A 27,251-nucleotide genomic window follows, 5' to 3' on the forward strand; every position below is an offset into this window, starting at 1 on the left:
TGGGGACCGAGATGAGTTGTTGAAACAGATGTTGGACTGGGCTATTGGAGGATTTCAACCAATGGGGCTAAACCAACAACCACCAACAGCTGTCACAAATGGTATGAACTTCTGATTTATGAATATTTATTCATTACTGTCACACATTACGGTCCTGATCTGCGATGGTGGAGGGTTACAGCAGGCGGCGCAAGAAATAAAGGGATGGTGTCTGCTCAACTGCTCTTTGGTTGCACTCTGCCTGACATAACTTTGTAGGTACATTTGAATGGATCGCAGCCGATATACAATAAGACGTTTTAAAAAAAGGATTTATTCATGGTCTTTTATGAAAGATCTTTTTAATAATTGCAGAATTGTCAATCACCCCCATGTTCTATGATCCTGCACCAGCTGGTGAGCCTTTCAGCAAAGGCAAAACAGATTTTACTACAAATGTACACGACATAAAATGAAGTGATATTAAGCCGTGACATTTCTTCTTCACATTAATCGTTAATAATTCTTATTGTCGGTCAACAGTTTAACTGTTAATTATCAAATTCCCCGAGAACTTTTTCAGTCCCAGTACCAATACCTGGGTTTTAGGTACCGGCTGATATCGTGTACAGATCCGATACCAGTGTTTGAATAATGCGCTGTATGCCTTGGATCATTCTTTTATTTCATTTTTAAGGCAACATCAGGCTTGACTTAAACATTGCTTTCATAACTTAAAAACTAAATGTTACAAATAAATAGATATAAAGGTATTGAATGGTTATTTATTTATTTATTTAATGTGTATCGGATACCAGATTGGCCCATTGTCACTGATATCCGTTCCAGCTATTGGTATCCGTGCATCTCTAATTGAAGCATTCATATGTATCGAGGACAGCTGCAGTCGGGAAGAAGCTGTTTGGTGTGTGGTTTTGGTCCTGATAGACTGCAGACTCTTGCCAGAGGGGAGTGATTCAAAGAGTTTGTGACCGGGGTTGGCCACAGTCTTTACTGTCTGCCTCTTTGGCAGGATGACGCAACACAGATAAAACAAAAGTTAGTACATAATCTGACATGCATTGTATATATCATGTAAATGATCTTTACTTTTGTATTATTGTCATCTGTCCAGGTGTTACTAAAACGAACAACAGACCAAAGGTAAAGCTGAAGCGTTTCCTGAAGCCCCCCTCCTATCAGCCGTCCCTCAGCTCCTCCAGCCCAATGAGGGGAAACATCAACACTATCGACACTGAGCCGAAAGAATCGCCCTCCACATATTCCTTGAACTGTAGTTCAGACAAAGTGAGCATTTTGGGTTCTTGGAACTTGATGCATTTGTCTTGTTTGTTTGTTTGTATGAAGACTATTGAAAATTACTCAGTTCATCAAATAAAAACCCCAAAAGAGGTCATCAGTAGTTGCAGACCTGATTAATCAGAAACGGATGTCAAATTTTGGGTTAGAATTTTCCAATTCTATTAAAAAACTATTTATGATTCTGATGAATTCTAATGTAATCACTATTGTTATGCAGATGCTACTATTATTCATTATTCTTCCGCTGTAATTCCCTTCTCTCTCCAACAGAGGGCACTGGCAGGCTGTTCTTTGATTACTACCGCACCACCCTCCATTAGCACACCTTCATGCAACTCCACAGAGAAGTTGTCTCACATGGGTGGAGGTGGAAAAATTGCACGGAAGGAAGGAATTGATTCTGCGGAAAAAAGCACTAAAGAAGTCATGAAAGAGAAGGAATCCAGAGGAGAATCGGCATCATCGAAAAAAGCGTTGAAGGGAGGGTGTGAGCAAGCGAGAGAGGACTGGAGTGGACAATGGTCGAATGGGAAGGGTAAGGGAGGGAAGGCTCAGAAGAAGAAAAGCAGTCCGTTTGATGGATCTGATCATGACATGTCGCCAGACTATTTGCCAAACAAGAAGAGGACCATCACCAAATCTTACAAAAAGGTCAACCAGGTGACCATCGCTTACACCCAGCCGGACCAGAAACTCAGAGGTACCAAAAATATTTTACGTCTGTTGACTGACTGAAAACGCTTTAAATCACTAGATTGTTGACACGATGTGCAAATGTACAAAATGGACTAGATGGGCATTATTTGTGTGGAAAGTTCTTTCTTAAAGGGATTGTTTGGATTTTTTTTAGTTGGGGCTGTATACGGTACTTATTTAGTAGTCCGTGTATGACCGTCTGTACTCCCACAGTTTGGACAAACCAACAGGAGTACCAGCACTGGAACAAAGCAATGTACTTCTGTTGACGAGGGCAGCAAAATGTATTTTAAAAACTGTGTGCCATGTCATGTGCACTATCTTTAGAATATTTTCACAGGTTTACCTTGCCATCAGACAGCGCTTGTGACGGGAAACTGAAGCTATTAATGCTCTCTTCAAAGCAACAAGACTCTTTTGACAAGAACAGTAATTTTATCTTGCAGAACACGGGTGGTTGATGGTCTACTGTGGCTTCAATCAGGTAGTTAGTTAGTGTTACAGTGTGACTTAAAACTAACCCTTTAAAAAAACAAAGTTGTAAAGGGCTGTTTAACGACGAGGTAAAACGACAAAATGTTGCTTAGACAGATTAAACTGAATTGTGTTATTTATATATGCCTACAGTGCCTTTTTTAACAGTATTCACTCTTATTGGCCTATTACATATTCCTTTTTTGCATTGTAACCTGGAATAAAAATTAGGATTGTATTTAATAGACCTTCACAAAATACTCATTGGTAAAGTGAAATGAAAAAAATCTGAAAAACTAACAAGTGGTGTGTATTAACCCCCTTTCCTCTGAAGCTTCTAAATAAGATCTAATGCTACCAATTACCTTCAGAAGTCACACTTAGTTGAATAAAGTCCACCTGTTTGCAATACAGGTGTCACATGACCATTAAATATATTATTTACAAAATGGGAAGAATATGGCCCCACATCATACCCAATACCAAAACAGACCAAACCAGGAGAACACTAATCAGAGGGGCAACAAGCTAGATTTGACTGTTCCCTTGGAATTTGTGGAAAGTAAAATGTTCTAAAAATTCACACAAAGTCAAGTTAGAAATAATTAACAAATGATAAAGTTACATTTCTAAAGAATGCCTCCTGCCTTTAAATGCAGCTCAATGTATTTAAGTACTCAGTTATTGTTTTCTTTCCTTGCAGAGGATGTCATCTGTAGAATCATGAACATGAAGCTGGACATCGAAGGTGAGTGTCTCGGCATATTGTGTGTGTGTATCTATCTATATATATATATATATATATATATATATATATATATATATATATATATATATATATATATATATATATATATATATATATATATATATATATATATATATTTAATTAATTAATTTAGGGTTGAAATGATGAGTCAATTGATTAGTGGTCCTGTTTACATGTGCACAGTATTGTAAGAATTGCTAATCTGCCAGTTAATCTCTAACCAAGCTCAAAAAGTTACTGTGAGGAACTTGGCAGTCTCAATGTAATACTGATGCTGCTATATGACCTACATAAGTAAACAAAACCATCAGCAAGAAGATTGGCTATTTCTATATAATTATTCCTTGACGCTTGTTATCGGTGCACCCAGGTTGGATTTAGCAGGAAAATTAGATTCAGTCATGCAGGTTTACCAGAAACTCCGGCAGCTCAGACGCCAGTGGGGCTTCCGGCAGCCACCAGCTTCGCCATGCTGCTGGGCCAGCTGGCGAGAAGGGTGGCTCGGGAGAACCAGAACCAGGATTGTACAGAGCAGACTGTCAGACCAGGGTGCAGTAAAATGAGAGGTTATCTGACGGGAATTTGGTGATTGGAAACACTACTTTTGTCCACAGGGACTGCTGAAATGAACACAAACTGACAGTTCCTTTTAGTAGCTTTAAGTATTTCCCTTTTTTGCCGTTTTATGTAACTACACTACTATGCATCTGTATGGATAATTTCACTTCCTTAGTCACTCATTGGTATCTGTGTTTGTATTTTGTTGGTAGGCTTCTGTTTGTGTTGTGGAACCGAAGACATTGACATCTTTCACCCTCTGTTTAAAGGCAGCCTCTGCTCCAACTGTAAAGTAAGCAATCATTAGCTTCTCTTTACCTTACAGCACAGTTACTAATAGTACGTGTTCCTCAGTGTACTGTGGCATTAAGTTACCTAACACTGTCAGGAGAGAAATCTATAAATTAGTTGTTAGATAAATCAACTAATCTAAAAAAAATATTGCTGGATTAATCAATAATAAAAAAAATGTTTCGCAGCCACTGTATTTCCTCCTGTGACATAAGTCTGTTGAACTTTCCCTAACCCCTGGCTGTGATGCTGTTTTTGTCCCCGTAGGACAACTTAACAGAAACTCTGTATCGTTATGATGAAGATGGATATCAATCCTATTGTACCATCTGCTGCTATGGCCTGGAGGTCATAATGTGTGGCAATGATAGCTGCTGCAGGTTGTTCATCTTTTCCTCTATGATTCAATCTTGCTTGAGAGCCCAGTTTTTTTTACTTTTGTTTAATTGTTTTTCTACCTCATTCTCTTCTCAATTTGCAGATCGTACTGCACAGACTGTCTGAGCGTCCTTGTTGGTCCGGGGACGTTTGATTCATTGAAGCTTCTGGACCCGTGGATCTGCTACTTGTGTCAGCCTCATCGACCCCACAGGGCCCTGATTCCCAGAGAGGACTGGAGCGTTCGCGTTCAGGAGTTATTCGCCAACAACAGTGCCATGGAGTTTGTGAGTGATCTACATTTTAACTTTGAAAACTAAGGCTGCACCCTATATTGTTTCAGCACAGACATAGTGTCTTCTCAGTGGTCCAAAACCAGCGTTCCCCAACCACCGGGCCGCGGCCCGTTACCGGTCCCTTGGTACCGGGCTGCACAGAAAGAATGAAAAAAAAAAATTCAAGGTCGGAAATATCCTTTATTTTGAAAAATGACCGGATACATCCATCTGTGCCTAACCTCAGACTTAACCTCTTGACACATGTCAGGAGGTTATGTGATACGTTACCCCAAAAATGAAACTTAAAAGTCAGTTTCAACTCTGCCGGTGTTCTGGATTAAAATCAAGGAAGAATATCCTGAGATTGCCAACAAAGCAGTGAAAACCTGCGTCCATTTCCAACTTCCTGTCTTTGTGAAGCAGGGTTTAAGTTAGGAGTAGACTGGACATAAAGAACACACGTCGGGTGTTATTGTCTCCCATCACCCCGAGATTGGACCGGCGTGTTGCAGAGAAACAAGCTCAGGGCTCCCATTAATTCGGCGTAATGGTGAGTTGTATTTGTATGCACTCTAAATTGTCTTCGATCATATCATTTTATTACGTCATATTTATTGCCCACGCCGTGAAGGCCGGTCCGTGAAAATATTGTCTTACACAAAACCGGTCCGTCGTGTAAAAAAGGTTGGGGAGCGCTGGTCCAAACAGTCAGCCCGGTGGATTCAACTTGTCGGGTCAGGAATGGATGCTCGGTGTGGGAGGATCCCTTCCTAGGATCTCTCGCCGTACACATATCCTCCGTCGTGGTGGTACCAAGACCGGCTTTAGGTCGCCTTGGAAAGAGCCACGGTGAAGGTGCCTCGCGGCTCCCGCCATAGATCATAGATCTAGCCTCTTAATTTGCTCTGAGAGTGCACCAGATTGATGCATTATTGCAAAGTGTAGAACACTTTTTTTTTATCTGAGCCCTGGATAAAAAAATGTTAGTCAAAATTTAAGTCATATGGAATTGTGTTTCCTTCTAAAAATACAGGTTTTCCTTTTTTTTTTTTTTACTTTATAGGAGCCTCACCGTGTTTACCCATCCATCCCTGCAAACCTGCGCAGACCAGTCCGAGTTCTCGCACTGTTTGATGGCATAGCAACTGGTGAGTACTGAGACTGTCTAAATTGCAAACTATTACAAATTCTGTTTTTTCTCATTATCTTAGCTGGGCCGTGAGTGACATAGCAGTGTGCCGTTTTAGCTGAACATTTGTCGAACGTCCTATTACAGCATATATATATATATTTAAGCAATAAGGTACGAGAGGCAGTACTGTATCGTCAATCATGTACTGTTCAAGGGTGTTGTTACGCCCGACGCGCAGCAGAGGGCCTTTCGGTGAAAATCGCCGTTTTTAAATGAAAATATGTCATCCACGTGAATCGTGTAGATCCGAAGAGTTTTAGTTTTTTTGGGGGGGGGTGGGAGGGGTGTTAACTGGCCGCCCAGCGTTTCTGAGATTGGAGTGAGACACGGAGAAACACTGATGTTGTGATCTTCGCAAATAGAAGATCTTTGATGTGTCGAGTCTTGGCCAATCAGCGTTAAGATGTCTACAGCGGCTTCATTTCCCTCAAACTTGTTTTTTAATAGCAAGCTAGTCAGCTTGCTAACACGTTAGCGAACATTGTTGGGAGAGACAGCGAGTGCGATTACTGGCAGTGGTGAGTCCGTGGCGGGAGGCGTCAAGGTGCCAGGAGAGCGGCAAGTCAGCGGCACTGGCAGTTCTACCTACCGACACCTAACTACATATATGGAGAGGACAAGTGGAGATTTTATCCAACTTGCATTTTAATTAAAAAAGAAGTGGCCAAAATGAGTTTCCTCCGTAGGGTGGCCGGGCTCCTGTTTGTATTCAAGGTTTATGATCTACGTGTAGGAAAAAAGTGTATCCTCCAGTTTTTATCTTAGACCAACAGTGCCGTCTTCTTAAAGTAAAGTGGTATAACAATATGACATAATATGGTCAAAATAAAATATATAGTAATAGTAAGCTCCCTTTCAGCACAAAATAGTTGTAGCCACCAAACATTGTGCATTGCATTTCAGCGACAGAGAAAATAGTCCCGTATTGCTGCTATACACATACGGGACGCACATACAGGACTATAAAACTGACTGTCTCGTCAATAAATCCTGACAAGGCCGGTTGAAAGCAGGGTGGAGGATGACACTCAGCCACCGATGTAAAGAAGTGCTCTCGCTGCTTCTGTCCGTCTTTTTTCCGTCATCTTTCTCCTCCATGATGTTTAGAGAACTTGCCTCGTGTCGGGAAATTACCGACGCAATTATCTCTCACTGGAAATTATCACGATTTTGTGATCAAACCCTTTTCATTCCTCATCTTAGTTTCCGTTTTTATGCACTCGCTCCTCGCTAACTAGTCTGCTCTCAGAGCGTTATCTGCTCTGCTCTTCTGATTGTGAGCCATATCAACGTTTGACTGTACAGCAGGAACAGGGAACATAAATACATTATTCACCGCTGACATTGTCATCAAAAGTCATAACCCCCCAAAATATCAAAGTTTACACGAAACATGTTTGGTAACTGTCAAGCTTGAAATGACAACTAACGGTCGCACAATTTAAATCTACCTGTTATTTTAGGTGCGCACTGGTATGGAACGTTCTAAATGTAAACAGGCTGTACAGTACTTTATGGCTGAATGAAAGTACACCACGTGACTCAGTCTCAACCAATCAGAATGCTTGATTTAATTTACCCGTATTATAAATATATATGTGTGTCTGTATTTATTATTTTCAGGCTACCTGGTGCTGAAGGATCTCGGCTTCAAAGTAGAGAAATATGTTGCCTCGGAGATCTGCGAAGATTCGCTTGCTGTGGCAGTCATCAACCACGATGAGAAGATCCACCACATTGGTGACGCCCGGTTCATCACCCAGAAACATGTATGTTCTCTTTCCGTATGTTCACATCCTGACAAGTTGACAATGTTTATGTTCGTCCTCCTTCCTACCATATTCTCTGAAATTGTGCGATTAGCTGACAATAATATCTGACCCATTTGAATTTTAACTTTTATTTGAAAATCTAATTTTGTTGTTTTGAGTCATTTATAGCTGACAAAGCTGAAATGACAGTTGGCTCAATAATGAATTAATCCAGCGCCTTGTTCCTCTTTGATATTACAGCTCGATCAGTGGGGTCCGTTTGATTTGCTGATCGGTGGCAGCCCCTGTAACGACCTCTCTATCGTCAACCCAATCAGAAAAGGCATTTATGGTGCGTAACTTTGTTGTATGCATGTCAGCTTTCAATACATTGATTTTCAAAATTAAGAATTACAATGTCAAACTGTCAGTGCTACTTCCACATATTTCTTGAACTGTAGTTCAAAGTGTGAATTTTGGGCTCTTGGAACTTATAATTTTCCACAATTCTATTACTTTAAAACCGATATATTTCATACTTTTGTACTCTTAATTTAAATTTGTATACTCATTACTTTGATCTTTGCAATACATGTTTTGTAGTTTCTCTTACTTTGTTAATTATGCGTTCAATCTTTATTTATACTTCAGAGGCAACCCTCAATTTACAATAATATCACTTAAATCACAGAAAAAATGAAAAAACTAAACAACAAAGAGATATTCAACCAGAAGAGGTAATACTATTATAATATAATGATTTGGAAAAATAATTTGATAGATTAAAAACAGATACTGACATATCAAAGTCAATTCCCTGTATGTAAAAACCTACTTGGCAAAAAACTATTTATGATTTTGATGAATTCCAATGTAATCACTATTGTTATGCAGATGATACTATTATATCCATTATTCTTCCGCTGTAATTCCCCTTCTCTCTCCAACAGAGGGCACTGGCAGGCTGTTCTTTGATTACTACCGCATCCTTCAGCTGCTGAAGCCCAAAGAGGAAGACCCCAGGCCGTTCTTCTGGCTGTTTGAGAACGTTGTCTTCATGAACAGGCATGACAAAGTCAACATATGCCGCTTCCTCGAGGTTCGACCCGTCCAGTTGTGTTTGGTGTCCAGTGGATCCTTTTATTTCTTAAGCGCTCTCCTCTTCTTCTTCCATCCTCCCCTATTTTCTTCCCACCTCTTCATTCATTCTTTCCTTAATCAGTGCACTGCTGTTTTTCTCGATTTAACATGTTTTACACTCAGTGAGAATGACTGTGGCTTGTATCTGATTATTCAACAGTGTAACCCTGTGCTGGTAAATGCAGTCGAAGTCAGCCCTGCTCACAGAGCGCGTTGCTTCTGGGGAAACATCCCAGGGATGAGCAGGTGAGACGTTCAATTCAGAACCATGAATTATATGGATTCAATTACTGTAAAGTAATGGTTTCAAAGTGTGTTTGACTGGAGTTATATGTTATTGTAAAGAGTATTGTATAGTTTTTGCTCATTATCTTTGTCTTTTTTTAACTGCTTTAAGAGTATAATTTCCCACTAGGATTAATAAAGTACTCTATCTGTCAGTCTGTAAGACTAGCAGTAGTAATGCATTCTTGCTTTTCTATATGTTCTTCTCTCTTTTTTTATTTCCATATTTCTTGTTTTTTATCTCGTAAAGGATTTAGTTACTTTTGTTTTTGGTAGAAAATAATATTTGCTTGCTGGTTTGCTGCTTATTTCCCATCAGGCCCATTACAGCGTCCAAGAACGACAAGCTGAATCTCCAGGACTGTTTAGAGATCGGTAGAGAAGCCAGGGTCAGTGACTGAACCTGCGGATTTAATTTTATTCACTTAACTTCAGTCCCTCTATTTTAAGTACTTAATGTGTTTTGTATTATTAGATACTGACATATCAAAGCCAATTCCCTGTATGTAAAAACGGGCTAAACTCGCACTTCCTCGCTGTCTGTGATCTTTGGGCGTCGTCTTGCAGAAATGTGTCCTGAACATTGAAGGTATTCATGTTGTGGTATTGATAATTATTCCCTTTATGTTGTTTTTGTTCCAGGTCACTAAGGTGAGGACGATCACCACCAATCCAAACTCTCTGAAGCAGGTCAAAGGTGGCGCTCCTGTTCTGCCTGTCCTCCAGAAGAATGGCAAAGAGGACAACCTCTGGATCACTGAGCTAGAAAGGTAGAGGCATCATAATAGTTATTTGTGTGGGTGGGTGGCTGGTATGCACATGGTGGTTCATGGTCCTACTGACCAGGATGGAAAAACTGCGCTATCTCCAACAGTCGTTATTGCTGCTGAACGGTTGGTAATTTTATTTTGGTCTGTAAAACATCAGACAACAATGTCCTAGAGTTTGATATTCTGTTTATCGTAGTAAAAGAAGCAGAAAACCAGCAAACATATTTGGAAGTTTTGCTTGACTTTTAAGATGTGCTCAAATGGACTGTCAAAAATAGACAGACGCAGGAAGTTGCGCAGAACAGATTGAAGGCAGGAAGTGGAACAGTTAGAGCATCTGATAACTTTTCCAAATAAACACCTTTGCAGACTCCTGATCACTGCAGCCACACATCTTTGATCCATGTGGTTCATAATTTAACTTTAAACGGTATTAATTTTGTCTGTAGACTACAGCACAACAAAGTAGGAAATAACCCTAAACACTATTAAAACAGACACAGACAGAAACTATTTAACTACATAGCCTACTAGTAGGAGCACAAATAACCAGGAAAAATTACCAAATTAACTACATTTTAAAATAGCGCACGCAAAATGCTCCGCTTCTGAAACTCTCCAGGTGTGGAATGACGCCGTGGTTTGAAGCCGTGCAGAGGATGGAACATAACCGTTTAACAACCTGAGACTTCAGCTAACGAGTACTGTATGCCTTCTTTTTCACCAGCATATTTGGTTTCCCCAAACATTATACCGACGTGAGAAACATGAACCGGCAGCAGAGGCAGAAGGTGCTGGGAAAGGCCTGGAGCGTGCCGGTCATCCGTCACCTCTTTGCTCCCCTGAAGGACTATTTTGCCTGTGAGGAGCTGCATCATTTGACCACCTCCAACTCCACACCCTCTCTGGCCCCCTTTGCATCTTCAGAACGGCAGCATCTGAGATAGTTGAGTAATGTTTTGTAGGAGGAGGAGGATTTTTTTATTATATAAGAAGTCAGTGCAGCATTAATGAACTATGCATTCTTTCTACTACTTTGAGCTAACAGACAGGCTTTTGTGGATCAATGTCACCGGGACAAATGGCTGAACACTTGGATTCCTTGCATCGAGTCACACATCCAGTTTGTGTGCAAAGCCAACAGTCACTTTGGCTTCCAATGATCACGCTCCCTCCAGCTCTTGCCTTAACACTGTCAATTTTTCTCCCGAACCTCACCACCTACTTGAGACACTGACAATGTGTCCTAACTGTTTGTGTTGTCAGTATTTACCATGAGTATTCATCACATATCTTCAGGTTATACATGCTTCCACATGGTATAAACACTTCAGCGTTTTATAACAAATAGTAAATAATGTTTACATGTTGGCTAAAAGGGAGATATTTTTAGTCTGCCATACACTGCCTCTACATTTTATTTATAAATGAATCATTTAAAAGAGTGAATCATGTTGAACTGAGAGCTGAGTTTGTTGAAGATAAGCAGAACTGTGTATACATTTTTAATCCGATTGAAGGGATCATTTTCTAAGTGGATTTGTATGAGGTACTTACCCATGGTCAGTGTATTATCTACGGTATATGGCGGTTGGTACATTATAGGGTGTCACCCACAGTTCAGACTGTGTGTCCGCATTGCCACTTTTACACTTACAAAACTGATGGACGGAAAAGTCTTTATGCTGCTGTGGCGCTAATGAAATAACAAAGCCACACTGATCGTTACAGTTAGCTGCTGCCTGCTATTATTGTTCAAAACTTACAAATAACTGAATTGATATCAATTATATTAAGTTGTATACTTTTTTGTTTGTGTTTGTGATCTTCGACCACTGAGGCCCAATTTACTGTTCATTGTATAGAGTGCTGAGATCTATTTTTATTGAAAATTGTATCATGAATGTGGGTTTTTGGGAAGTGTTTCCGGTGAAGAAGTAAGTGGGCTGTTGAGTATTTTTGCACATAAGATTGGGAGGATGGCTTCACAGGTATAAAGGTGTGAATGTTCAATCTGTAAGGGTCCATCCTATCGTCTCTGTACTGTACTAGATACTGTTTTTTATATGTTTGAGGGACACACTGTGTATTTAGACAAGTGAATGTGTAAATGAAAATGTGTGAATCAAGTTGAGATTTGTTTAATTTTTTACTGAAGACTTTTAAAGAGACAAATAAAATGAAAATGTCTATTAAACAAAATTATAGGGACGGCTTCATTGTTCACTTTTTACTTTTAGCTTTGGCTACAGGGCTAAACGGTTTGGTTGTGCTGTAGTTTAAGGATGAACTACTTTACATTGTAATTTTTTTCTATGATTGAGATTGCTATGAAGAAAGCGACATAATGTATCTATGTACTTCTCGAGGGAGGCAAAGAAGAAAAAATGCTTGAGCGAAATACAATAAGGGAAAAATTAAATGAATAAAATAATTGATGTTTGGATTTACATATTGCATCAATTATTTTCAGCCTTTTATCAAGATGTCCATCTTTAAGTAAGGTTCCTTTTACATAATGTAGATATCTAATGTCACATATGCAGTTCGGCCCAACATGCACAATATATCTTTTGGTCAGAGCCTATTATGGTGCCAGCAATATACCCATTAAATATTTGCAATACCTTTTGAGATACAGCGTAACTATGGTTTTGAAATTGAATGGTATAAGTGTAAACTGCCTGCAATGCCAAATGTATTTCATTCAGTTTAGTTTCATTTTGGTTATGACATACGTATTCAATGAATGTAGTACAATAAATACTTAAATCATTTTTTAAATCTATTTTTAACTATATTGCACTACATTCACTGAAGATGTACGTTATAATTACAATATTTAAAAAATGTTCAATTAAACATATGAGAACAGCAAAAAGAAGAAAACAATCTTCTCCTCTACGCAACACCACGTCACGGCGTCGTTACGTTTAGGCGTTACCCTCTGGTTACCCGGTTCCGTCCTGACGTCAATAAATCGGTTCTTCCGCTGCCGGTAGAGAGAACGTGAGCTGCCAAGAAGAAGCAGAAGTAGCTGTGACATCGAAACAATTACAGATAACGGCAGACATCTTTATGACACAGACTTACAGCCGAGAAAAATAACAAAATCATCGTGTCCAAGATCTGAGAAAGCCGACCCACTCCCGGTAGGTGTAACTGAAACAATGTCTTCACCGATATTAGCCGGTGAAACGGCGGCTAAGCTCTGTTAGCAGAGGTGCTAGCTTGTGACGAGCAGGGACGTAGCCGTTTGACAGAGTAACCTAGCTCGGGCGAGGCGCCCAGTGTGCACAGCCCTCTTCTGTAACTGTTGTTTGATGCGGTAACCTCCGATCTCCCGAGCTGAAGGGCCACCGCACTAACGGTGACTAACGGTGACCGGCTTAACGTGAGCTCGCGGGGCTGCTTGGTGAGCCCAGGGCGGGGAAACCGTGTCAATGTCCGGCTCACAATAGCTAGCGTTAGTGTGCGAGTTTACCCGGTGGCAGAAACATAACTAAATTCTAAATTTAAAAAAAGGCAAATAATGTATGTGTAATTTAATAAATCGTCTGTATGAGCAGTTAACTAAACGTACTCTGCCAGTGTGTTGGTTAACTAAGCTAAACTGAGCTAAGCTAGCTGGTCAGTTGGCTAGCTGCCGCGAGCTCACTGGTTCCTCACTGGGGCCCTGTTGCGTTCACATCACGGTGGTTTGCTATCAGCCGAAATGTGAGGAAGTGCATTAATGATTTTATATATATAAGTTCTCGATATGCAGAATGGACCATTTCAGAATCATATGTATTATATTACTGGATTATCATTACTAATGCATTGTGTTTATGTAGCTAATTTGAATGCCATTTTAGATAGATAGCTAGTAGCATAACATGAAAATACTAATGTAAAAGCACAAGTACCTCACAATTGTATTGGAAGAATATCAGTTCTGGAAGCGGAGAATGTTTGGTAATTCTACTACTATTCTTCTGACTACTTGATATTAGGTTTTAGCTCTCATACATGATTGGTAACGTTAGCCCAGACCATTTAACGTTAGTTGTACTGTGTTGCTGAATTCTTCTGCTTTTTAATCCATTCGGTACATTTTGAATGAAAGTGTTGGGTGTTTTTTGGTTCTCAATCATCTACCACGAGCAGATTCTTTATTCGTCCAAATACAATAGTTGACCACATCTGAAGAGAAGCTAAATTACTATTAGGTCCCAGCTGGTACTTTCAGCTGTTGAGGAAACAACTGGTCTTACCTGGAAATGAGCCACAGCAGGGACTGTGGATGAGGGTTGCTGCTGCAACTAGACATCTTATTGGGATGTATGTAATGATGTAGTCCATACATGATGACTTAAAAACCTCAGTTACATTTTTTTGTTATGAAGTAACTGAGCATAAATATATATATATATATATATATATATATATTTATTGTTGTTATAATAAAGTATTGTCTAGATGTCAGCATATTTGGGTGTACCTCAAGTGCAACACTTCTCTTTCAAAAAGCCTAAACCTGGGTTGTGTCAGACGGTTTCCAACCAGTCAAATCTGAAATGAGAAGTCATCTTGGATGCCAAATTTCGGGAAGCTTTATCTCCAGTGATCAATAAATCTAATTATTTTGAGAAATTATGACTTGCGTTATTTGTACTACATTTTGAAATATTCAACTTTTTACAGACGTGAATATTTAGTCAAGAAAATACTCTGCAGATTCATTGCTAATGAAAGTAACCGTTATTTGCAGCCTGTGTTGCTGCAAAATAAAGGGTTAATTACTATTTAAAGTCCATTGTTTATCTGAGAATTAGTTTTTTGTTTTTTCACAAATAATTTCTGAAATAATAACCACAGTTGCTTTGTGGGGCCCCTCTCTGTCAGCAGGTGACCGACAATGGCTGTGAACGTGTACTCGACCTCAGTGACCAGTGACAACTTAAGTCGTCATGACATGTTGGTCTGGATCAATGAATCTCTACAGATGAACCTCACCAAGATAGAAATGTTGTGTTCAGGTAAGAAATTTTTTTTTTCTTTAAATATTTGTTTTATTGTGGGTGTCTCAGATGTGCTTCATTAACAAACAATTGTTCAAACTGTTCCGGGTGAGTGTCACAGGGCCAGTTGCCGCTGATGCTGGAGAAGTTAACAATACGACATGAAAAGCATTGAAGCTTCTGCTTTTATTGCACAAGCCAATAAAGCATTTTCTCGTATGTTGAGCCTTTGTTTCATCAGAGATAGTTTTTTTTTTTTCACAGGCAGCAAACGGTACGCAGTGTGCTTATATGAACTGTCTTGGGTCTAATTCTGTATACCAAATATATGATAAATGTTCTGATTTACATGAGCATAATAAGCCTTGCCCCTTTTATTAGCTACAATATTTGAGGAAACTCAAGCTTTCGCTGGGGGAATTTGGGATGGAGTGAGTTTTAAGAGGGGTCTCATTTTTGTAAATTCCCCATGTACCTGTGAGCTAGGTAATCAACTCTGAGCTCTAGTTCACTGACTAACAATACAGAAGTACGGTGCTAAAGGCGTGTTTTGTGAGTGTATGAATGACCCAGTGTGCGCTGAATATTCAGCGCACACTGGGTAATTTTTTTTATTTTACTATATTGTGCATCAAGTATACCTGTGATATAATTATTTGTGTTGATCATTTTAATTAAGGTGGTGCATATTGCCAGTTCATGGACATGCTGTTTCCCAACTCTTTACCTCTGAAGAAAGTTAAATTTGGTGCCAAGCTGGAGCATGAATACATCCACAACTATAAGCTTCTACAAGTTTCCTTCAAAAAGATGGGAGTTGACAAAGTAAGTAACGTCACACACATTTTAAAATTATGTATGCATCCTACGTTGTTGGTTGACTACACTATTGAGACAAAAAGATAATTTTTAACATATTTCATAATATGTAGCCCTCGTATGCAAAATGTTTATAGTCTGAAACCTGTGTCGATGCCATGTGCAACATCGATAAGAGCCTGTGATGCCGGAACTGTACACATGGTTTTTAGGATCTGGTTTTGTTTACTTTGACAACCCATTAAGTGAAGTTCCATTTGATGTGCACCTGTTGCCTAGCACCTCTTGATCTGACCAGTGCACTGTGGCTTTTTTGTGACAAATGTCCAAATCTGGCTAAAGTTGCATCTTCTGGTCCTGTTTCAAAAATAATATCCTTCCACTGAAAAGCAGCTGCAGGAAGTGTTGGGATCACATGAATAATATCTTAAGAACAGCAAACTTATTTACAGCCAACATCAGAGTAGCCCTGAAAATGAGTGAACGTGAATTATGCCACCTGATTGTTGAGGATTAGTTTGCATATGATCTAGATTAATTGGAAACCTGCACACTTTTTTTCCTGTGGTGTGGAAAAAACACTAAGTCTGCAGTTTCATCAGTCGTCCCTTACTGGTATGAAACTCCTTTCATCCTCCCAACCAGCTGAGCTGCCTCTGCTGATCTGGTCATGCGTCATATTGTTTTTCCTGAGCGCTTTGTTCTCTTTGGATACTATTTACTGTGTGTCTGTGTACTCTATATTGTCATCAGTCAAAAGAAATGAGACTCCCATTTACAGAAAGAACTACAAACTGAAAATATCAACAATATTTTCTAAAACCTGTTTTGTCCACGTGAATCAAGTACTCTTGGCTTAATTGACCTGATACAACATAGTCATTTCAGTTTAGGGCAGATCCATTTTAGCCATTTGTTTTCAGACTGAACATGCAGCAGCTTGCAGGACTATTGACAAAGCTGCCATAATTAATTCATGTTACAACTTCCTTTCTTCCTGCCATCCATTTGTTTGACGGCATTATTGTAGAGCTTTTCTGTGTTTGAAATGCCTGGGCAGTCTTGACTCAGATCGGTGGACCAGAAGCTTGAGCACATCAGTGTATTCATAGTTGTTCAGGGTTATAATCCCTGGCATTTTGGCTGCATCATAGACTTTGCCCCTGTGCATGCTTTGTGTATTGTCTCATGATGTGCGATTCTTCCATTGCTGAGTGATTGGGTTTACTGCTGACATTTTATTTTTTTGCTGCTGCTCTCTTCTCACTGTGGCTTCTATCCTGACCGGCTTTGTTTTGAATGTGTGTGCCCGTTCTGAAGACAGTTTTTTTTTTTTTTTTTTTTTTTTTTTTTTTTTTTTTTTTTGGGCCTTGAGTCTGCTTCAGTCCATACATTCTTTGTTCATCATTTTAGAAGTAGCCCTCTGAGTCAGTGTCGCAGTGAAGGATGTCCCTTATGACACTTATGGGATGAACTACTTAAGTATCCTTTTCTGTAATGATTGATGTCCTTTTTTTTTTTTTTTTTTTTAATCTGTAGTCGTGAGTATTAAGTATTTTTAGTAGAGTACAAGATGAAACCATAGTACTATTTAAATATTGCATAGTTTGGATTTTCTATAATGTATGCACCTTGTAATTATAGGGTTGGCTTATATTGTGAAAATGATGATAGTCGATATATTTATAAAAAGCTTGATGGTTTGAAAGGGCTCCATTGTCTGATGTGCTGAAACTCCAGAGAATGACCAGCTCAATCTGCAGCTCCCCTCAGCTTTATGGAGCATTTTAGTGAGTTTAGATCATTGTTAATTTCTCAAGTCCACCACTTTACTGTTCTGGTTCCCCTTCACTGCTCTCAAGTTGCCAATAACATCAGCTATTGCAGCTTTTGAATGAAGTGTTTTGTAGATGAATGTGTTCCAATATCTAATAAAAGGTATGATTTTTGGTATTGGTACCAAGACGAATCAACTGTATTGACGGTGATACTGAAAATGTAACAATACCAGCAGTGGCACATATACACTGACACAGAAATTGAAGTATTTTTTTCCTCCATACAATTTTAACACCATCAGCTTGAAGCGAGCAGAGTAGCATCTGTCAAAACATCCTGGTCCTGATTCTCTGTTTTTGCTTCCAGATCATTCCAGTTGACAAACTGGTGAAGGGGAAGTTCCAGGACAACTTTGAGTTTGTCCAGTGGTTTAAGAAGTTCTTTGACGCAAACTACGATGGGAAAGAATACGACCCAGTTGAGGCGAGGCAGGGCCAGGATGCCATGCCCGCACCCAACACTCCCATGTCAGCTCTCACCAAACCCCCCAAAAAGGCCCTCGGTCAAGGTCAGTGCTCTGGTTGGTCCTATGATTCAAACAGTTTGAAATCAAATGGAGTAACACTGGTAATTGTAAGTTGTTCTCTTGTTCATAGACTTTTTTTTCATCCCTCTTCAGCGCCTCAGAGACCACCTGTTGCCAAGGTAGCGCCCAAGTTGGCTAATGTCGGTGCAAGGAAGCCAGGGATGGGAGGCCGTGATGAGGAGAGGGTGGAGCTCATGAATGAGGTCAGCACTACAGCTTAAGAAATAAATCTGCTATGTACAATCACTATTGAAATAATGAGTTACTTCTACAATGAATAAACAAACTAATCAGCTTTATTTGTGTCTTCAAAGAGGACATGTAAACAAAGTCACCTGATGAGTAAAAAAACAAAACGTAATGTCTTTTTTCCACAGGTGGAGATCTTGAAATCTACCATTCACGACATGGAGAAGGAGAGAGACTTTTATTTCGGTAAGCTGCGGAACATTGAGCTGATTTGCCAGGAGAAGGAAGGAGAGGGCGACCCCACGCTGCAGAAAATCATCGACATCCTCTACGCCACAGACGTGAGTTGTCATGCGTTTTTATGAACTTAAGTCCAGTGATGTGATTAATTCTGAAGGCCAAGAAGTCGATGGATATAAAACGTTACCATCCTTATTCTCTTTATCCTCAAAAATAAACCAGTGAGTTCAACACTAGATTTGACACCATTTGCTTTGCTGTTAACAACTGCTGATGCCATTGTAAATTCCTTCAGAGGAATGGCATGCAGCTCGCTCGACAAGGCTGAAAGTTTTCAGTGGTACTTGACCGACTTGCTGCTATTTACCGACCCATTATGTCACTTAAGTTCTGCACTATTCTAAATTAACTTTTTATTAATTCTGTCTTTGTGCTTCTGCAACACCCGATTTTGTCATAGACTCCAGATATGTTGCTCAGAAATCAGAGTTGGAAACCCGTTTAGTGTCAACTATTCCAGCCAAAGTCAAGAAACATTAATATAAAATGTTCATTCCTCGGTGTGGTTTGATTGACAGAGTTCTCCTGCTCGCTCAGCACTTCTGGAAGTGCCTAAAAGTACCAGAATGCCTGTTTGACGCCCAGCTGGCCATATCGCATAGCTAACTGTTGTGTTGCTTATTTTTTCACAAATGAATATTCATCTATCTTTATTTATTTTTATATATACATTATAATATTTGTTTATTCATATTTCTATTTCTCTCTAGGAGGGTTTTGTGATACCGGATGCTGAAGAGCCGGAGGAGTTTTAATCAAAACTACAAGCAACTTTTCACTTGGATGCTCTGGTATACAAACCCACCTCGAGATCTTCTTCAAGCCAAGACAGCCAGTTTGGTTTTATATCCAGTTTCAAACCTGATCTCGACTTGTGCCCCGCCCAACCCCAAACACCTAACATCTCCTGAACCTGCCGGACTTCTTCTTCTAGCCTTCAGCTGCCGTACAGCTCTGCTCCTTTTTCCTGGAAACATCCTTTACCAACAAAGCCTCAGTCACGGCCTCTTCTTCCTCGAGCCCGTCAGTCTGCGAGAGTATTCAGGCTCCCACCCCTCACCTGTAATCCCATCCTTCCCAAAACCAGATCGTGCAGTACCTGTCTGGTTTTTGTAATGGACTTGAGTGTGAAATTATGTTCTCTCTTTGTGTGTGTGTGAGTGAGTGTGTGTGTGTGTGTGTGTGTGTATATATATGTGTGTGGTTGTATGTGTTTAAAAATCAATTTGAAAGAACCTCCTCTGAAGGACCCGGCTGTCAGAACACCAATCACTTTGTCCCAAACTAACCCGAATTGTTTGTTTGTTCGATGGCACTGCAGCCATTTGTGCCTCTGCTGTTGACACTGAATTGTATTCATTTGGAGGAAGATGCTTGCACAGAAGTGAGGAAAATATAAAAAGGAATACACACACAATTCCATCTAAAACCTTAAGTTTTGTTTAATTCTTTACCAAATCTTAGGCGTATTTTGTAGTTTTGCTCGCTGGTTCCAATTTTAGTCATACTAACAAAGAGTTGTGTGTTTTGAAATGGTGAAGAAAAAATTAACTTCACTGAGCCCGCAGGCTTTCAGATACATAATTTGACAGTTTGACGGAGCCAATACTGTTCTAAGCTAAATTAAATGAGGCAAAAGCAACTTGTGGACCACACACTTCACCACTGAAGGGCTCAGGGTTTAGTGTGGGATGAGGCAGCAGTCGGGTCTTCTCTTGGCCTTGTTTTTTTTCTACCAAGAATACATCTTGATTTTGTCCCATTAGCCTTCAGAAGAGCTTTTGTAAATGTATGCTACTGTTATTGCCATTATCTCCGTTTTCATTATTTTGTGCACCTGTCAGTCATGATCTCAACTTTATTCATTTGTTTTCTATTTCCCCCCCACACGCTCACTAAACCATCATTCTGTTGGAAAGATTTGACCTGTAGCGGACATAGAGAAGTGTTGCTGTTTTGTAGAAGATCCGCCTCCCTCGCGTCACGATTCAGGCTTCTAAAATATGCGATTATTAACTCCAGGAAAGTGGCTTTCTCTTTGTGTGGATGTGAGATGGCAGTCTTCTGATCAACATTTAGTTAAAAGTACAACAACAAAAAGATTAACAGCAATTTGTTTTGACTTTTTTAGAGAATCAGTTTTTTTAAGTCCATGCACTGTTTTTGTTTTTGCTTTACTATACCAGTGGTCCTTACTTGAGCTCCAGTTAATCAGAATAATTCCTGATCCAGAGTGTGCGTGTGTGTGTTCACTATAGTCGACCATTGTGTGATCTGGGCCCAGCTGAGCTGTTAAAGTGGCTCATATGCTCCTTACTGGTTCTGACTGGGGCGGTGATAAAACTTCTGCTCTGATTACTAATGTTGGATTTTGTTTTTCCCAAAATGGTTGAAGAAAATGTGCGATCAATGAGTTGCCACATTGAAAGCATATTCCTTTCTGGGACAGGTGTCAGTTTCCTCTTTCTGTCCCATTTCCACTCCCCGAATGACCAATTTTAGCACTAATATTGTGGATCTGATTTGAGACCAGTTTTTTTTTTTTTTTTTTCCCCCCCACTGTATATTTGTACCTAACTTGAAACAACACGGTAATGTTGATTCCACACAAACTGTTAACAGCGAAGGTGTTATTGGAATACACAACTTCATCAATGGCCTTATTCACATTTTTCTTTTCATAAGAAAAACACATTTCATAACATTTTATTTTGCATTAATGTAAGTCTGCTGTTTTGGGCAAATGTTTGTAATGTTAGTCATATTTTATTGTGTTTTAAAAAATAAACAACATTGGAGGTATTTTGGACAGCTGAGCTATGTCAGGGTGCAGCAGATCGCTCGTCTTCCATCGAATACCCATGAATTAAAAAAAATATATATATATACATATATATTCATGGTGTTTCACATCAAGGCTTTCTGTTGAATTATTAGTTTTGTTTTTGGCCACAAGTTGAGGTGAAAAATAAAAAAATGTGTCACCCCAGTGATTATAAATGTATCACAGCTGCAGACTTGCTAAATATATTCTGCAGAATGAAATCAAAGATCAATCCGGGTGCGGAGTTGAGCAGATTCCTCTACGGACAAACGTATCAGCTGGTGGAGGGACTCTCCATCAGTGACTCAGCCGTGCAGTTATTTAGTGTGTCAGCGACATGATTCAACACGCGCTGCCGGGGTTGAATGTTGCACACAATCAGACGGTGCCTGAAGTTTTTTTTTCTTTCTGGCAATTGCCTTCAGTAAGACCACGTCTAAAAGAAACGCAAGACTTTGATCATTAAAAAAAAGATGTTGCAGAATGTATGCTTTTTACTTGACGCTCCAAAGAATTATTTGATGGATACTCTTGTTTTTTAGCCTTAATTTGTGGTGATGTGGGTGCAGTAACTTATTTTTTGTCTCTGCACTGCAGCACAAAGGGGTTCAAACCAGTGATGGTTTGGTCTGTGTGAGTTTCAGCTTTAATTTGAGAGGTTTTTCATTCTTTTTGGGTGAACACTGTAGGACAACTGGTCTGTTTTACTCGCAGCCACCCAGTGCTTTGAGAATGCCCGAGGAAAATGATCATATCAAGTTTTATCCACATTCGTCCTCTCGTCAGCCATGCAGTTCAATCTCTGAAGACAAAAAAAGACACTAAATAAAATGGAAATTAATCTGGCTTTAGTTAAGTCCTGATGCACATCAATGTGTCTGTTGATGCCTGAGGGACGTCAGTATCTAAGACTGGTTTTGTACACATTTTAAATGATTTTTATGATTGTTTGATACGTTTGACACCATTTTTAAAATGAGGTTCTAAGAATAAATAAATCCTTTTCCTCTGCTGTTCATCTGAACATGGAAGTAACTCCACAATGCATTTAAGCTGAAACGGAGTAAGTCTTTAATGTCAAATCTAATGTGCTGACGATGCTACACAATAATTGCCTTTTGGTGCATGTGCAGGGTTTCCCAAAACGCTTCTTGCTGTCAGGATCCTCTGCCCTCATTAAAGCTTGTGAAAAGAAAATGTACTCTTATCTTAAAAACTACGTTTGTGCTTATGTCTTTTATTAAGTAGGGTTTCCTGCAACTAATGAACATTGTCAATTAATTTGCTGATTTTCTTAATCGATCGTTTCATCCATTTTATTTTATTAATAATTCTTCCAACTTAGAAACTTATTATTAGGTATCCTGGTAGTGAAGCCCCTTCATGTTTGTTCGGTAAGTTAATGCCAAGACAAATCGTAGCACACCGAGGACAAACGCACACTGCAGGACATTAACATGTCCTTCTCTCTGTCTTCTGGGAGTCCTCTCAATGCAGGAACACTTCAACCTGTTGACAGAACGCCTGCTTTCTGGCGTTTCGAGCAGTTCTGACAAGTGTTGTGTTGTCGAGCCTTAGAGAAGAAGTGCTTTTTGTTATGCAACGTCAAAGGAGGAGCGGACTTCCTCCTTTTACATCGTGGCCTCTGGGCTGAACCCAGTGCCAATGTATCCTCCTCCAACAGTCTGTGTTTAATACAACGGTCATCACTTCAGTCACCTATCGGGTGGGATTTGTAACATAATGAGGTATTTCATTATGTCAGAGGTATTTGTCAATTGTCTGGTTTTTCTAATGAGTCATTGGAAGTAGTTGTGTGTTGACTCCTGTTTGGTTTAGTGATGGTAGTGAAATGTGTTATTTTGAGTGTTTGACATCAAACTTTGGTCAAAAAAGTTTCCTTGGACGTTTTTTCAGTGACACGCTCGGCAGGTTTTGGCCTCTCTGGGGAGTATTATTACCAGAACTATTATCTCCCAAGTAATCATGACTGGTTTAAATCAACATGTTTCCTTTGCTGATCCTCAGTTTGGCTGAAGTAATTAACCGTCATACGTGTGTTTTTTGTTTTATGAAGATGGCTGAGCAAAGTGAAATGATGGCTTTAAAGGTGAAGATGGTGCTTGTGTGACCTCTAACCTTTTTCCGATCAACAATCGGAGCTGATAAGCGTGTACACTGTGAGTCTCTCGCCTCTCTGTTTCTGCTGGACTTTAAATGTGTTTGTTATACTCCGAAAACCCAATTTTCTTCTATCAAGTTTGATACAGACAATAAAAACGGTATTTCCACGTCAACACTGGACTGTTTGTTTGTCCTGATTGAATCTCTAAGCTTCATTTAATTTTTTCTCGATCAACAGTGTCATAAACATATTGTTCATACACATGTCACGTCACAAACATGAATGTTTCATGACTACGTTGATTCAGCTTAAGAATTAAGAGAATGTTCTCGACACTTAAAGGAACCTTTCATCCTTCACTTTATCACAAACATTCAACATTAACACATCTGGAGATGCATGACTGTCACTGGACAGGAATCGGAAAAATAACTAAAGCAGGCAAGTCATAAAACCTAGTGGAGTAAAAAGTACAATATTTGCCTCTGAGATATAGTGATTAGAGGTATTAGGCTGTATAAAAGTACCATGTGAGGCGTAACTTGATCTAAATGTTGATGTCAGCAGTATGTTCACTGTTTTTTTACTTTTAATTTACTTTTTTTACTCTTTTTTTTTTTTTTTTTTTTTTTTTTTTTTTTTTAAAGCAAATTTGAAAGGTATTGTTTCATATACTAAAGTATTGGACATATTTACATTTTGACATGATGACCATGCTAGATGAAAAGTCAGAGAATCACCAAAGGTATTACAATTTATCTTTGGGTGGACATGACCATTTGCACCAAATCGCGAAGCAATTCATTCAATAGTTAATTAGACATGTATGATAGATAGATACTTTATTTATCACCAAGGGGGAAATTTGTTTGTCGGAGTATCAGTTTACAGACACAAAAATCTAAATAATACGGATGAAAGATGCTCAATATATACAGCAAAACTTAATATGTACAGCAAAACAGCAGAGTGTATTCATTTAGGAAATTAAATGTAACCAATAGAGAAAGTGCAAAAATGCAAAGTATGTGTAGTGTAGTGTGTATAAGGTGTATATAAACATAAACATGTACAGTGAGTAACAAACAACAAAAGCGGTGCAAGGGCTATTGATGTTGATTAATTAATTTACAGAAGCTTTGGCCACAGGTGACTTATCGTAAAGTCTTATTGTCGTGGGCAGGAATGTTTTCCTGTATCTTTGTGACAGCGGAGCTGGATGAGTCTTTTGGAGAAAGTGCTCCACTGTCCCTGCAGTAGGTGGTGGAGAGGGTGGTCCGGGTTGTCCAATATGGACAGTCATTTCTTCAGTGTCCTCCTCTCCACCACCTGTTACAGAAACTCCCGTTTGCAGCCGATGATGGAGTCGGCCTTCTTAACCAGTTTGTTAAGTCTGTTGGTGTCACCGGCTCCAATGCTGCTCCCCCAGCAGACAATGGCGAAGTACAGAGCACTGGCCACAACCGACTGGTAGAACATCTCTGTATGGTTGTTCTACTTGAGTCAATACCTACTCAGAAATGTTCATGCTATGTTATATTATTTATGTCTATGTTGATTGTTAGCCCCTTTTTAATAGTTTTTTCACTGTACCCTCTAAACATGCAGCAAACGAGTGGAACGTGATCACATGAAGGAAACAGCAAATGGAAGTTGAAGCACGAGGAAAACAAAGCAGTCTTTGTGAATCACACGTGAGGCTTCAGTCCAGGCCTGAGGTTGACCTTTGACCCTCAACGCTCCAGAGCTGTAACATCAGAACGGACCAGAGGGGCTTTTCATAGTTTCAAAACTTACTCAGATCCTTTACTGAAGCTCAAGTACCAATACCACAATGTATGTAATGATACTCTGGTAAAAGCCTTGTATTTAAAATATTGTTATATATATATATATATATATATATATATATATATATATATATATATATATATATATATATATATATATATATATATTTTTTTTTTTTTTTATATATATATATATCAGGGGTGCAATGGATCACAAAACTCATAATTGGGATTTTATCACAGTTTTGAGTCACAGATCAGCGTCACATAAAGGAGGAATTATAACCTTTTGTTTTAATTAGTGAGTACCTCAAGGCTCTGCGATACAGGGGTCGGCAGTCATCAGCAGCAGAAGTTGAACATTACCGCCACCTGCTGTTCGTCGGACCAAACTTCACTGGTTAAGCCTCAAATCAAACGAGTGCACCCTCTTGTCCATGGAGGGCAGTGTTGGACAACGCGGAGCTGAGACTGCCAGAACAACTGTCATAGTTTTCTTAAGACGTAGATTAACTTAATTAAATATTTGTTTCTATTTATTTTTAACTGAACAAACAGCAACATAGATTATTAGGTCCAGCTCTTCAAAAATGAAACAACAACAAACATATATAACATCAATAAATAAGCAATTTAAAGATACGAGACAACAGCTGAATGTAAAAGTAATGTATTTATTAATTTGTCATTATTTGGGAGACACACACACACACCAGTCAGAGATCAACGACACCCTTTAAACACACTTTATCTTACACTGACTCATTCACACACATTATTAGGATTGCAACAAATAGTCAATTTATCAATTACTCAAAAACATTGATTGGCAACTTAGTTTGATAGCCATCAGTCAAAAGCAGTTAAATAATTGAATAACATGACTGCAAAATTAGGAAGGACATCTCCACATTAATAAAAAATAACAAATAACAACAATAATAATAACAATAATACAAAAATAGAATAATTGGAATATGTTTGCTGCACAAAACATTTAGAAATATTAAAGAAAACACTTATAAATGTATTTATTTAACCTTTATCAATAACCCTACCTACTTTAACGCAGCGAGGAGTAGCGTTTACCTCTGTAGGTAGTCCGGAGTATACGAGGAGTACGTGAGGGCGCCGTGAGCTCTGATTGGCTGCTGCTCGGGGCCAAAACGGGCCATACAGAGTTTAGCGTTCTCCTCGTCAAAACAAGAAGAAGAAGAGGAAGAAGAAGCGCCAGCAGCAGCAGCAGAAGAAGAAGAAGAAGAGGCAGCAGCAGGCGACTGTCACCGCTAGGACAAAAACAGCATGAAACACACTATTCTGACTGAAAGCAAGCTTTCAATGTTATTTAATTAAATGATTAAAACACATTACGTCTTTACAGCTGAAACAGATGCGCCTTGTCTTCCTCTTCTGTTGGCGTGAGCTAGCTTAGCCTGTTAGCTTAGCAGTTAGCAGGACACCCACCCACCCGCGCGTGAAGGAATTAACTCTATCAGGAGCGGAAATATCCACCCGGAGCTGCACTGAGACTGACCCGGACTTAATTTTACAACTGTCGCTGCTCGGGTTGGGTCCACACGCGGATTTTGAACTGACACTTTTCACATAACGGCAACAGCAAGAATCCTGCAAAACAAGGTGTGAATGAACTTTGCAGCTAGCTAGCACAAAGCGAAGCCCTGCAGCTGCATCGCTTGCTTCTGCAGCGGAAAGAGGGTCCTTGCAGCCTCCTCTCCCGTCCCGCAGTGCTAGTATTGATTATTGGGGAAAGCAGTAGATATATCCATCGCTATCTCACGAAGACAGTCGGGTTGCGTGTTCTGCTACAACGTCTCTCAGTTAACATTAATAACTTGGCAAAGAGTTGCAGACATGATTCCCGATAAAGTGCCGAAGGAAGACGTCTTCTACGGGTCTGAGGAGCTGAAGAAGAAGGCTCACATCCCCAGCTT

The 27,251-nt window shown here is 39.4% G+C and overlaps 3 protein-coding genes across 4 annotated transcripts in view; all 3 read left to right on the forward strand.

Annotated features, from left to right (window-relative positions):
• Positions 1-1,896: 1,896 nt before the first annotated feature.
• On the forward strand, positions 1,897-11,721 carry LOC306743989 (DNA (cytosine-5)-methyltransferase 3C-like; the record flags this gene model as incomplete). Its single annotated transcript, XM_079226548.1, has 14 exons — positions 1,897-2,002; positions 3,176-3,220; positions 3,670-3,765; positions 4,012-4,091; positions 4,358-4,470; positions 4,572-4,755; positions 5,810-5,894; positions 7,562-7,707; positions 7,951-8,041; positions 8,640-8,788; positions 8,990-9,075; positions 9,434-9,503; positions 9,757-9,884; positions 10,612-11,721. 14 exons carry the CDS (start codon positions 1,897-1,899, stop codon positions 10,829-10,831), a joined length of 1,599 nt encoding a protein of 532 aa, XP_079082674.1. The 3' UTR covers positions 10,832-11,721.
• A 1,190-nt stretch (positions 11,722-12,911) lies between these two features.
• Positions 12,912-19,565, forward strand: LOC306744063 (microtubule-associated protein RP/EB family member 1-like). 2 transcript variants are annotated; one of them, XM_079226634.1, is made up of 7 exons: positions 12,912-13,036; positions 14,772-14,905; positions 15,567-15,712; positions 17,852-18,053; positions 18,165-18,274; positions 18,449-18,601; positions 19,271-19,565. In XM_079226634.1, exons 2-7 carry the CDS (start codon positions 14,785-14,787, stop codon positions 19,313-19,315), a joined length of 777 nt encoding a protein of 258 aa, XP_079082760.1. In that variant the 5' UTR covers positions 12,912-13,036; positions 14,772-14,784; the 3' UTR covers positions 19,316-19,565. The 2 variants fall into 2 exon arrangements, with proteins under 2 accessions (XP_079082760.1, XP_079082761.1); XM_079226635.1 differs by having other exon boundaries at positions 13,018-13,036; positions 14,775-14,905.
• Positions 19,566-26,949: 7,384 nt separating this feature from the next.
• Positions 26,950-27,251, forward strand: part of acss2 (acyl-CoA synthetase short chain family member 2) — a 22,559-nt gene continuing 22,257 nt past the window's right edge. The window contains exon 1 of the mRNA XM_079225681.1: positions 26,950-27,251. This exon is cut by the window's right edge and continues 47 nt beyond it. Within this exon, the coding sequence (XP_079081807.1) occupies positions 27,172-27,251 (80 nt within the window). The 5' untranslated portion in view covers positions 26,950-27,171.

Source organism: Taurulus bubalis (genome assembly GCF_910589615.1).
Source record: "Taurulus bubalis genome assembly, chromosome: 11".
In the NCBI taxonomy this organism is placed as follows: domain Eukaryota; kingdom Metazoa; phylum Chordata; class Actinopteri; order Perciformes; family Cottidae; genus Taurulus; species Taurulus bubalis.